The 14,009-nt window shown below is 40.0% G+C and overlaps 1 protein-coding gene across 5 annotated transcripts in view; it reads right to left on the reverse strand.

Moving 5' to 3' along the window:
- Positions 1–2,806: 2,806 nt before the first annotated feature.
- The window catches only part of LOC126404807 (deleted in malignant brain tumors 1 protein-like), a 60,156-nt gene continuing 48,953 nt past the window's right edge, over positions 2,807–14,009 (reverse strand). For all 5 annotated transcript variants that reach the window (XM_050068129.1, XM_050068130.1, XM_050068132.1 and 2 more), the window contains 5 exons: positions 12,275–12,568; positions 10,474–10,767; positions 8,050–8,373; positions 6,057–6,191; positions 2,807–5,889 (listed from right to left, as the gene is read on the reverse strand). In XM_050068129.1, coding sequence (XP_049924086.1) covers positions 5,486–5,889; positions 6,057–6,191; positions 8,050–8,373; positions 10,474–10,767; positions 12,275–12,568 — 1,451 coding nt within the window. In that variant the 3' untranslated portion in view covers positions 2,807–5,485. The remainder of the gene's footprint in view (positions 5,890–6,056; positions 6,192–8,049; positions 8,374–10,473; positions 10,768–12,274; positions 12,569–14,009) is intronic.

Here is a 14,009-nt window from a genome sequence, read left to right on the forward strand (position 1 = left end):
TCTCTCCTTTATATACTTCAGCTGCTCTGCCCCGTCACTCCCACTGGGCTATTTACACCCCATGAGATCACTGCTGTTTGTTAGCGTGTGTCTGCGAGGTCAGGAATGCCCTGCAACTCATCAAAAGGCTAAAGACAGCTCATGGTCATATCCTGTTTGTGTTTTTGTGCATGTGGCCATGTTCATACTGCAATACTAAATCTGAGTTTAACTTATGATGCAGATACAGATTTCTCAAGCATGTGAAAAATAAACACTAGCTCATTACCTTCATGTAGCAGTATGAGAATATGTTGGATGATGGTAAAAAGAAGAGAGGGTGTGTAAAATGACTTTAAAAAATGTTAAATTATAATCTCACACAGAATCTTTGTTGTTGAAAGTGACCATTTAATGTCAAGTTTTGACTTGATTAAAGAAAAAAGAAAAGGACAAATACATCCTAATGAACATCAAATCTTGAATAACACTGAATAGTGGCCAACAAAGTTAGGCCAATCATTTTAATCATAATACATATATATATATATATGTATATATATGTATTATGATTAAAATGATTGGCCTAACTTCATGTTTTTGTGTCAGCCACCATTGTTCTCCTACATATTTGGTAGTTGTATCAATCTGCAGCCTCATCATCTAAATCCTATGCATGAATATTGAATGCATGATCAAATTATGAATGAAAAAATGTGCTGCAATTTTGACTCACACCTTCCATCAAAAGGTACAGAGTAAACTGTGTTAAATCTGGGGGAAATGCACTCATTTTCTTTCATGCTGAGTTAGATAGAAAGATTGATACCACTTTCATGTCTGTAAGCTACATATGTAGCTACAACTAGCAGACGGTTAGCTTAGCTTAGCATAAAGACTGGAAACGGGGAAACAGCAAGCCTGGCTATGTTCACAGTTAATAAGATATGCATTATGCTATATCTTATTTGTTAAATCTGTACAAAAACTTAAGTGTTAAAACCAAAGACTGCATATTAAGATAGACAATGTGTCTCCACTGTATAAAAATAAAGCCAGAATATCCAGGATACTGCCGTTATTTAGGGCCAGAATCTGAGCAGTAGCAGTCTCATTGTATTGACCTATACTACAGCCAGCCACCAGAGGCAGGCCCCCAGGAAGTGTGCCGAGTTAAAGCTAGTTTTTGTAGTGGTCAGATAATGTCATTACAACTCCATAGTCCCTCATTTGATGCTATTGGGCCCAAAAAGACTTTCTCTCATTGACTCACATTGGGAAAGAGATGTCTGTAAATCAGTGAATACATTTTTAGCTCTACAACCCCCATAAAATGATTCATTTCACAATTAAGATTTAAGCCATGCAATCTGATAACATTTGAAAAGTCTAGCAGAGCTGCAAGATTAAATTATTTTATGCTCATTCAAGTTAGCAAAGCGCTAAACCAGAAGTTGCAAGCTTGGCAGGCAAAAGTCGCTACTGCGCTTGCTTTATGGGCTCAATGATGCAGAAGCAGTTTCGATCATCCGGGTAATCCCACAGAAATAGAGCTTTTTAGGCTTTGTGTGGCACTGCACAACAATAATAGGAATAACAAGGTCTCCCTGCCAATGCTGTATCCAATCTCTTGATACATCAATAACCAGGGGGTAATCGAGCAATTGGCTTTATTTTTATTTTTTAATGGCGTCCATATTTATATATGGTCTATGGTTAAAATACCATGTGATTTCAAGTAATTTAATCATTATTCAGCTTTCAGGAGTCTCAACTTTCCTGGCAACCTCACAGTGATGACAAGACTTCAGGAAGTGACTGCACCTTGCCTAGAAGAAGTTGGCACATAACCCTGTAAAATGTCATCTCATCTCTATATGTCCTTGCCTAAGTTTCTGTGAATTCGTGCCCACTCACATCTTTTCACTGACTATATGAATCAGACTTCAGCAGCTGTTCAGACCTGAGCGTGTCGACCAGCAGTGTGAACAAAACCTGTCTTGTCTGAGGTTACAGGGCTTCATCACTGCTTCTTCCAGGGATGAGCTCAGAGCGTTAACATTTACCATAGTCTGTCTACACGTGTGTGTGTGTGTGTGTGTGTGTGTGTGTGTGTGTGTGTGTTTGTGTGTGTGAAGCAGGCATGCTGACATTACAAGGAGCCTGTGTCATATCTATTTGTGGCTGTCTTTTGGCGTTATACTGTAAAACTGCCTTCGTATTATTGGCTCAAACAGTGAACCCACTCGCATGTGATTGGCTGAAAACAGCTGCTACACTGTGGCATTTCTCACTACTGCTTCTCACTGTGTGCTGGGACAAAATAGTCAAAACAATATCTATTACTCTGATATGTTTTTGTAATTTTATCAACAGTATCAGTGTTGATGAATTAATGTAATTCTGTACAATCTCAAAACATTTAACACCACTGTTGCTGAGCGTGTTATATTTTGTTGACAGTGTCACAAATGTGTTGATTTAGCTGGGGTCATTTTTAGGCTCTTTAGTTGTATTTGATTACTGGCATTGGATAGATTAAGACATCGTGAGACTGGAAAAGAAGAGAGATAGTAATATTTTAGTCATCTAGAGGGCTACTTCAAAAATAGATAAGTGTGTCACTGAACCAGGGGATGCCAGGGACAGAAATAGAAAGGGAGATTCAAGATAGCTGCCGATTCCTCATCTCTAAATTACTGAGTTATTATTGCACCACCAGGCCCAGTCCAGTCATTATTTATGGTTGTATGAGACCACCCATCTTAAAACTCGCCATGGTCATATCTGAGTTATACATGCATGTGCAAAAAGAAGACAAGAATACTTACAAAAAAAAAACCAACTAAGACATTTATTTGAATAAAATATACATATATTATAAGATACATTCAACATAAAATACTTGAATTTACATTTTACCTTTGAAACATTAATACTTTTTTTTTTTTTTTTTAAAGGTATGTATACAAATGAAGCAAATAAAACTGAGGAGTAGTTTCACATATAAAGTGGAATGATGCCTATTTTCAAAATTCAAATGTTATTCCTATGGTCAAAGAAAGTCCAAAAATATAAGTTAACATGAACAATGCTCTCTCAAATCCAAAAACTAGAATGCTGAAAATCAAATTTGTAATGTTACAGTGTATAAAGTCTGAAGCTTCTCCATGGACAATGAATATGGAAAGATGTTTGAGATGACACTGAGAGCACCCAGGGGAATGTTCTTTTCTGTTTTACACTAAAATAGAATAAAGCTCACTAGGGTATAAAAAAGAAAACAAACATCTTGTGGGTCCAAAAAAATCAGGCTCCCATTCATTGTCTATGGGCAGCTCCAGACTATATACTCTATGACATCATGAGTTTGAGACTTCCTTCTCTGGTTGCTGGCTTTAAGAGAGAGTAGCTCATGTTCACAAATACTGATTGAACTTTCCCAGGGAATAACACATTGAAATTCTTAATTTGGGTTCCCCTTTAAAGGGAAACATGGCACCACACCGGTAAGGTAAGACAACACGTTTACATGTCGTTTTCTATATGTTCTCTGACATTTATCCTAACGATATGAGGCGGTCTTTGTGGAAAAAAAGCTTGTTTAGTGGACTAACTTTGCACTTGAAAGGATGCCCATTCACTTACGTTTTAACAGGTCTGACGCTACGGCTGTATCTAGGCTAACGGCTAACATGCTAACTATTATTTCTATGTCACTAGTCACTTGAAACAAATTTAGGACGATAGGAGACGGGTTGAAATAAACCGAAATTTCCCTTTAAGAAACACACGTATCATCTTTCTTGCTGAAAGTTGGATAGGAAGACAACCTCAGAACCCATCTACTATCATCTGATGGTGATAAAACCTCTGGGGTTGAGGGCCAATATTTCAGGCTGACCAGGCATAGTCATATCCGGGCCAAGACTTCCTCTTCCATGCACTGGTCACTGGTCAAAACTGATATAAAGTTAAACTGTCAGATGACAGCCGATGGGTGCATTTTGACATGTGTTTCGCATCTCCTCATGGACTGTTTAATTGGCATTCAAATGCAATTGGTTAGTACTAATCAGACTATAAACAGACTACAAAGAAAAAACAGAAACTAATTCGATACCAGAATCTTGTCTCATCGCCTACAGATTCTGTATACATATACACAATCTGTTCATAGGGACCGATGAAAAGATAGATACCACTCTATCTTGAGTGGTATTAATTTTTTCATCTAACTCTCAATAAGAAAGTGGAAAATTTATTCCTATTGCTTTGATAACATAAGAAGCTAAATGAAGTTGTAGATTAACCAGTAAGATAAAATAACATAAAGAGAATGATGTGATCAACCAGGGTGACCAGGTCTTAATTGAAATACATTAAAACTGGTTTCAAAGAACCACGATGAACTTGGGTGGTTCAATGAAAAACACAGCTTTACTTCTTCAAAAACATTCATTCATTCATTTTCCATATTGTTTATCCTGTTGGGGGTAGCAGGGGGGCTGGAGCCTATCCCAGCTGACATTGGGCAACAGGCGGGGTACACCCTGGACAGGTCGCCAGACTATGGCAGGGCTGACACGTATAGAGGCAGACAACCATTCACACTATCCACACCAGTTTAAAGTGACCAGTTAACCTAACTTGCATGTGGACTGTGGGAGGAAGCCGGAGTACCCTGATAGAGTCCACACGGGGAGAACATGCAAACTCAGTACAGAGGGGCTGCCCCACAGCTCAAACCAGGAAACCTCTTACTGTTAGGCGACAATGCTAACCACCGCACTACTGTGCCACCAATAAAATAAATATTTAAGGAGTTAATATATTATGTGTATGATAAAACATCTAAATTATTTTTTTGCATACTTTTTAAAAACTTTACACACATTGCTGGATTGACCCCTTAGGGGGGCACAGGTCTACTATTTACTGTTAGGCACCTGTTGACCACCTATAATGAAGCTTCATCATATGTCCAGAGACCCACCTATAACTCCTTCGTTGGAGTTATATTGACTGACTTAAAGTTTCCTAAAAAATATTAATTATGATACATACAATAATGAGAGCTGAATGACCAAGCTATACTCATTTAACATCATTCAACATTTATCTGCTCTGTCCCTTTGAATTACCAGTTGTCACTTTACAGAGGTGATGAAACATTGAACAATGTGACTGTGGTTTGTTTGATTTTTTCCTTATTTATCCTGTTATTGACTATATTGACTGTGTGTGTGTGTGTGTGTGTGTGTGTGTGTGTGTGTGTGTGTGTGTGTGTGTTTGTGTGTTAGCAAATCTAGATGCAAGTTTGATTACAGTGCTATATCTTGGCTAAGGTAAAAATCCAATGAACCTCAGACATAGTTTTCAGTGTTTCATCTCCACTTTTTAAGATTTCAACATTCCATTTATTTGGTGAAATTGATTGCAGCGGGTCAAAACATGAGTCCTTTGTCCATGGCAACCACTGTAACACTGATGACCACTGGACACCTCAAAAGTTTTGATAAATATCCTCTTCTTCTCCATAGATGGACACAGTTTGTTCATCAAAGGGCTGGTTTACATTTTCATAGGTGTTTTCATCATCACTGGTTTCTTCTTTATCTTCTTCGTCCTCTTCTTCTTCTTCTTCTTCTTCTTCTTCCTCTTCCGTGCTCTCCTCGACACTGAAACAGTCCTCCTTGGCTTTTATGAAATTTGCATGGGGGCATGCTTCCTCATAATCGTGATCGTCATCACTCTCTGGATCCTCATAATCATTAATCTCCTCTTCCTCCACTCTGCCCGCTCCATCTTTGAGTTTCCTCTTGGTTTCCATTGGATCAACATTCTCATAGTCATCATCCTCACCCTCATCCTCATCACTTCCATAAACGTTTCTGACTCCGAGAGGCACTGAAACGCAATCATTAGAACAAAAATGTGTCATGAGCATCAGAATAAATTCTTTACAAGCATTCAAACACAAATGTTGTGATGAAAGTGTATCAAGAAAAAAGGAAAACAATCAGAAACAATTAGTCTTTTCATGTAATGCACTGTGTGTCCTGGTGAACACAGACTTTGAGTTTGGACGAGAGTTCCAGGCTGCTTGGTTTGTTGTCTTCTCTTGTAGACCAGAAAGACCACTATCAAGACCAGCAGGACCAACAGCAGACCCCCAGCAGCTACTGAGGAGACCAGTGGCAACAAAGGCACTGGGAAAGAAAGAAAAAAGTTTATCCTGAAAACTGTGTCCATTTTTATCATAGGATTAACAATCTGTTCTATATACACACTAGATATAAACATCTCAAAATAACAAGCCTTACGGCCTATTTCCACCAGATGCGTGTTGGTTGCGTCTCCGCTCCGGCACGGCAGCGGAGCCGATAGGATTCAATTCTAGTCAATGTGTGTGTTTCCACCGGCTGCGGCTGTGCTGCGTTCCGGCTCTGTCTCAGCTCCAGCACTCCGGAGCCCTCTGCAACAGATACGCAGGACATCTATTTTTGCCGGACGCCGGAGCACAGCGCAGCAATTCATCACAGAGCAGATCGTGTGGGGCAGGAAGTTGTGCACAGAAACAAAATAAAACATCCGGTTAATTTTCAAAATAAAATACACAGTGTTCACGGCGGATCATATTTCCCTGCACTACACCTTGAAAACTACATAATGGGCAGAGGCAGACCTGAAGTCAACAGGTCAGAGGTCTCCAGACGTCATTTCACCCCGTTGACACCATGGACGAGGAGATATTAATCGTGGCAGTGCACCGAGATGTCTTCCAGCGGAGCTACACCGCTCCGCACAGCAAACGCAGCCAGTGGGTATTGACGGACGGCGGAGCACGCAGCAGATAACCAGCGCTGCTGTTCCGCAACGGACACGCATCCAGTGGAAATCCGGCGTTATGATAACAAATGAAGGGATTCTGTCCACAGAACTACTGTCAGACAGGTTTTATTTTGATACTGACACAGGAAGTGTTAAGTTCAAAATAAATGTTAATATTCTTTTATGTCTGTGACTGACATGAACATTGAAACTGTGTTGAATGGTGGTACAATGTCAATATGATTATCAAAATACCATTTTCACTGCCTCTTTTTGCTGAAAACAGCACATTGTCACCGGCCAGCCCTGTCCCTTTAAGGCCGTGGCCGGCGCATGTGTGTGACGTAGAGGTGCAGGAAGGTAAAACACAGAGTTGAGGAAAAACATACACAGTGGCAGACGTACGAAGAAGAGTTAGCTCATGTTAATGTCCAAGTGTTTAGTCTACAACAGTGTCCAGACAGAGTTTGGATTCTGCTTTTTGCCGACGTAAGGAATTAAATGTGCGGTTTTGCACGAAAGAAGCCACTTCTTCCTCCTTCCTTCCCACACTTTGGCCCGGACTCTTAAGACGCCAGTTACCAGCAACGAGCCAAAACATTAAAAACCAGCTCCCAACTACGGTTCGGAGAGGAAAGGTTAAGAAGGTAACAACATGTTAGCAGTCTACCTCATCACAAGTGACGGTGAAATGTCCAGGCTGATGTCACCTTTGTCAAAATACCCACTGGAGATCTCATCCCCCCTGATTCCTGTTCAATTTAAGGATGAGCTCACTTAAACTCAGGAGTGATGCACTGGATATTTTAGTTTGCCTTCCACTCATCATTGACAAATATCCCACTCTGGAAAGTGTTCCTGGGCTGAGGTATCTTTCACTTTACCAGCAGCTGGAAAGCAACACACAAGAGCTCCAAAGTGGCAGCCTTTATTAACTGACAACAGGCCTTTTGAGTTGGGAAAAGGGGGGGCGGCATGATCCCACATATTTATGACATGACCAAAATGTGTCAACTCTTGGTCCCTGCCAACCCTCTCCATCCCTCCTGAGGTAGAGTCTGGACCAAGGTGCTGTTGGTTTTGCTACTCTCAGCTTTACTGGGAATCCCATTGTCTGTTAATTAGCGGCTGTGCTGCTGATGCAGCCATATACAGTAAGTGCAGTAGTAGTCGATGTATCATTCAGCTATTGTTCATTAAACACAACGTTTAGTGTAAATTCTACATTCTACGTACTTTTAATGATGACACTAATGGGTGCTTTCTGTGTAGAACTGAATTTCCTCGAGGACAGTGTGACTTCATACACACAGCTGTAGTTTCCCTGGTGTTCATACTCAGCTACAGGAAAGGTAAAGGAGGCTGAGTGGTTGACTGCTGGCTTGGTGTCGATGATGTTGGAGTCAGAGAAGATGAGAGACAATACACCTCCAGGATAAAAGGAGGAAGTGGTGCAGGTGAAGATGAAGCTGTAACCCCTGGTGACCTCTGCTCCTTTAGGACTCCAGACCAGCCCTCTGTTAGGAGATGTCAGGGAGATGTTGGGCTGCTGCAGTGGCACTGAGGACAAAAGAGACAACAGTGTCAAGACAATATTAAATTTGTGCTCTTATGAATCAGTTAAGATTGCATAAAAAATTATATCCAGAAAAAAAGTGAAAATTAATGTTTATTAACCCTTTATTAAACAAAGATGTTTTTTTTACTCTTATTACATATTACTTATGGTGTATATTACAGTGTAAATGCACCCTGTAGAATATTCTTGTAACAAACAAATGGTATGTTAACATTCAGTGATTCTCTCCAAAGCTCACTGTGTGTCTCCTTTGAGTCTGACAAACTTCAGTTGAGTGCATTTCCTCTATTAACAAAGCTCATTTTTTAAATATTTCCAATGCCAGAAATATATTTCTGGTTGAGTATTGACATCCTGAACTAACTTTTTTGCATAGATACAGTCACATTTAAAGATATACTGGGCCCTGCATGCAACAACAATTCTAAAATTGTTGGTTTGGGGCATGGGCGTCGTTAGACCTGGGCATTCCCGGCTATAGCCCTGGATCTTTTGGGCTCTGCCCCGGATCTTTTAAGCCTCCTTTTTTTGGTGTTTTTTTTTTCCTAATAAAACACCTCGATTCCAACTTAAAGTCCACGGCACGGGAGCACAACAGACAGCAGCACACGCAGCACAACAGCACACAACACTCTCACTGTCACACTAGCTTACATGGCACAGTCAGAATGATAACTTGTTACAATTTTTAAGTGCAACGTCAGCAGGCTACTCTGTATTACAATTGTATTTATTGTGCATACCGAGTCGCCGCGTTTTACTTAGTCTTGTACACATACAACTGTCCGTTTCCTTTTTTTCATGTATTTCCCACTCCAAACTGACTCACACACACACACACACCATCTAAATGTGAAGCAGATTTTCTCTTCTGTGCTTTGGAGGCTCGTATCTCCGCAACGGAGTCTACCGGGACGTACCCTGTTTTACCGGCAGAATAAACTTTTCACAGCAAAACAACAAAGGTAAGAGAAATTTTCCAACTATCGTTCGGCAAAACAATCTCTGTTGTTGTTCCTCTATCTCTCTGATGCTTTGGTGTAGCGTGCTTTGGCGGATATGTGTGGAAACAGCGGAGTCTCTGCTTTCATTTGAGGTGTATGCTGTGTGTTTTGCATAACGTGGTGTCGAGTTAGAGCCCGAAATATACCGAGTGGGTCGGCATATCGGTGCTGCATGGAGTTTGATTTGTTGTTATTCATTTAGTTGTTGTTTGAGCTGTGTTTGAGCATTTAAAAAGGGTTTATACAGCCTTATAGCCCAATATCTACTGTTTAATTTGATGTGCAACATCACTGTATTCTTCGTGATTAGTGCATTGTTTCACACTGTGTTTGCAAAGTCGTTCTTAAAGTCCCCAATTGGGGGACTTTCGGGTTTAACTTTAACCAACAATTAGGGCAACCCAATAATAGAAGACGAGTGTTCATTCTTTGTCAAAATACATTAAAATGACATGTTTGATAGGGAATTATTCAAAATTTTCAAAAAAAAAATTTTCAAAAATAATCCCCATGTGCAAAACCCCAGGTTTCTTAATGTTCTGAAACAGGCCTCCAGTAAGTGAGCCGGGCTTTGAAGCCAGGTTTTGTTGTGGCCAAACTGTGATACTGCAATATCTGGTTTCTGTCACGTGATGCCCTGTGGTCCAAAAAGTCTTTTTCTCATTGACTGACATGGTGAAATAGATGTCTGTGAATCAGTGGACAAATTTATTTGAGCATCACAACCCCTGCAAAATGATTCCTTTCACTATCAGGATTTAATCCATTTGATCCCATTATATTTTGGAAGCCTAGAAGAGCAGCATGATTAAATCAATTTTATCCCCATTCAAGTTAGCGGAGAACTATGCTGGAAGTTTGCCGTTCAGCCGTCGAACTAAGACGCACTTGGGGCCTGCTCTACTGGCCGCACAGTGAGGAAATAGTGTCCATCATCCCTGGATTATCGGGGTGATTTAATTAAATAGTTTTGCAATGTTAAAATACAACATTTACTTTTGTTTGAATAATCTTGATATTGCTATTCTGCCTTCTTTGTTGTGTTGTGTTATTTTATTCATTCACTAATTTCCTTACCAGCAACAGAGAGTCTGACAGAGTCGCTTGAGGGGGAGCTGAAGTCTCGACTTGAAATCATCGTCTGATACTGACACTGGTACGATCCTTCATTGTCAAAGTCCACTTGGACGATGTTAAAAGTAGCCGAGTTGGTACTTGATGTTTGAGTCTTCCTGAATGAGCCTGAGGTCTGCTGCAGAATGAATGTCCCACCTAAATGCTGAGTTGAGATTGAACAAGTGATGCTGACATCCTGACCCCAAGTAACCTCACCAACAGGATTCATAGAGACGCTGGGTTTTGGGAGTTTCACTGAAAAAATAACACAATGTCAGAATGATAAATAGATTGAATATGAGCTGTTTTCTTTAGTTTGCTAAATTTCCTTTTAAGTCAAAGTAATACATGTTTTTGGGGGGTTTCCTACGAAGTGGACAACAGCCTGGTCACTAGAAGAAAATGTTGGCATTGAACATTTCTGGAAACCACAAATAAATTACATTTGCATGTTTTACACGTATCATATTAACGTTTCTTCAGAGATATAATACTATGAGCTGACTTAATCATCCAGATATGGAGAGGATAGTGGATGGTTTGTCACATGAGCAAGACACCTTCAGGGTTGATGAGTGAAGCCAATGCAGAAGTGCCAACAACTGCAGTGCATCATCTGGTCACTTGGCTGACAAACAGAGCAAATCCCCATAGACTCCCATGTTAAAATGCCCAACTTTACAGCTAAAATAAACATGTTTCCAGCCTGGTGCAAAAACGGTTGTCTCTATGGCTTATTTCGTCGTTAATGACAACTGTACGAGGGGTGAATATTTTTTTATAATGATCCTGTTTAAATGTTATTAAGGCTTAAAGTTCTGCATAATTAAGCCGTGGCCATTTTGACTGACAGGCTGTCAGCCAGGCCTCACCGTAGGCCACTCAACTTGACCTCTCTGCTGTGTTTGACATGTCGGATCCAGCTGGACGCGGCCTTTCTGAGATTTTTTTGTACACATATCAGACAACAGATATGACAAGTCTGAATGTGTTTTATCAATATGACGCTCAGTCTAACAGAGGACCTATTATGCTTTTCATATTTTATGTCTTAAAGGCCTCTAGAGTGTTACAATGAAGGATGTTCATATTAAACGTGGCCAAAGTTTCAAATAATGAGGTGAACATATGTAGAAATAATCCCCATGTGCAAAAACCCAGGTTTCTTAATGTTCTGAAACAGGCCTGCAGTAAGTGAGCCGGGCTTTGAAGCCAGGTTTCGTTGTGGCCAAACTGTGATACTGCAATATCTGGTGTCTGTCACGTGATGCCCTGTGGGCCATAAAGACTTTTTCTCATTGACTGACATGGTGAAAGAGATGTCTGTGAATCAGGACAAATTTATTTGAGCATCACAACTCCTGCAAAATGATTCCTTTCACTATCAGGATTTAATCCATTTGATCCCATTACATTTCGGAAGCCTAGAAGAGCAGCATGATTAAATCAATTTTATCCCCATTCAAGTTAGCAGAGCACTAAGCTTGAAGTTTTGCCGTTCAGCCGTCGAAGTAAGACGCACTTGGCTCCTGCGGTACTGGCCGCACAGTGAGGAAATAGTGTCCATCATCCCTGGATTATCAGGGTGATTTAATTTGGGCAGTTGAACCATTTTGGCTTCAGGCGCCATCGAACAATTTTCAAACCAGATTAAATAGTCTTGCTATGTTAAAATACAACATTTACTTCTGTTTGAATAATCTTGGTATTGCTATTCTGCCTTCTTTGTTGTGTTATTTTATTCATTCACTAATTTCCTTACCAGCAACAGAGAGTCTGACAGAGTCGCTTGAGGGGGAGCTGAAGTCTCGACTTGAAACCGTCGTCTGATACTGACACTGGTACGATCCTTCATTGTCAAAGTCCACTTGGACGATGTTAAAAGTAGCCGAGTTGGTACTTGATGTTTGAGTCTTCCTGAATGAGCCTGAGGTCTGCTGCAGAATGAATGTCCCACCTAAATGCTGAGTTGAGATTGAACAAGTGATGCTGACATCCTGACCCCAAGTAACCTCACCAACAGGATTCATAGAGATGCTGGGTTTTGGGAGAATCACTGAAAAAAATAAGACAATGTCAGAATGATAAATAGATTGAATATGAACTGTTTTCTTTAGTTTGCTAAATTTCCTTTTTAGTCAAAGTAATACATGTTTTTTGGGGGTTTCCTACGAAGTAGACAACAGCCTGGTCACTAGAAGAAAATGTTGGCATTGAACGTTTCTGGAAACCACAAATAAATTACATTTGCATGTTTTACACGTATCATATTAACGTTTCTTCAGAGATATAATATATGAGCTGACTTAATCATCCAGATATGGAGAGGATAGTGGATGGTTTGTCACATGAGCAAGACACCTTCAGCGCTGATGAGTGAAGCCAATGCAGAAGTGCCAACAACTGCAGTGCATCATCTGGCCACTTGGCTGACAAACAGAGCAAATCCCCATAGACTCCCATGTTAAAATGCCCAACTTTACAGCTAAAATAAACATGTTTCCAGCCTGGTGCAAAAACCGGTTTCGGTCTCTATGGCTTATTTCGTCATTAATGACAACTGTATGAGGGGTAAACATTTTTTTATAATGATCCCGTTTAAATGTTATTAAGGCTTAAAGTTCTGCATAATTAAGCCGTGGCCATTTTGACTGACAGGCTGTCAGCCAGGCCTCACCGTAGGCCACTCAACTTGACCCCTCTGCTGTGTTTTACATGTCGGATCCAGCTGGCCGCAGCCTGTAGGAGTTTTTTTGTACACATATCAGACAAGTGATATGACGTGCTGTGCAGATAATTGTACCGACAGACGGATCAAGACACCAGTGCTCCAGTTTTTCAGTAAGTGACATTTTATTATCGTTTTATTTATATGTTTGTGCTAATTAGCATGTATCAGTGTTTTTTTGGCTCACTATCTAGCTGCTAACTGGCACGCACTAAAGTCAAAGCGTAATACATTAGTGTTAGAATTTAGGGTGATAATACTTTTGAACAAAGTGCATCTGTGTGAGATTGGAAGATAATGCTCCACCACATTAACATTACTTAGCTAAACCTATGCTATGTAAGCAATACACTTGCCATCAGGGCAAAATAACGTTAAGGTAACATTAATGCTAGACTTGGGTAGGTAACAGTCATGCTATGTTAAAATGTTGCAGACTGTGTGCAGCTGCGTGAGTGAATTAGTGTTTTTCAGTGTCAGAAAAAATGCACCACAAGCACAAACTATTATATCTGTTGTTTTATCCTTCATTGTCAAACGTCAAGGCAGGCAACATTTGTTCTATCATTTATGTTGTTGATTAAAGCAAATATAGAAATAGTGTTATAATTAATTACAAATTCTAACAAAGCCATCAATGTGTTTCTGCATTATTACAATATTAAACATGTTGACTATTGTTTAAATTTAGACCAGATATGTACCATAATAACCATCAGCAAACTCAGGGCATGATCTTCATCAATACCTTTATTAAACATTTCAACAA

Source organism: Epinephelus moara, chromosome 18, assembly GCF_006386435.1.
Source record: "Epinephelus moara isolate mb chromosome 18, YSFRI_EMoa_1.0, whole genome shotgun sequence".
Lineage (NCBI taxonomy): Eukaryota > Metazoa > Chordata > Actinopteri > Perciformes > Serranidae > Epinephelus > Epinephelus moara.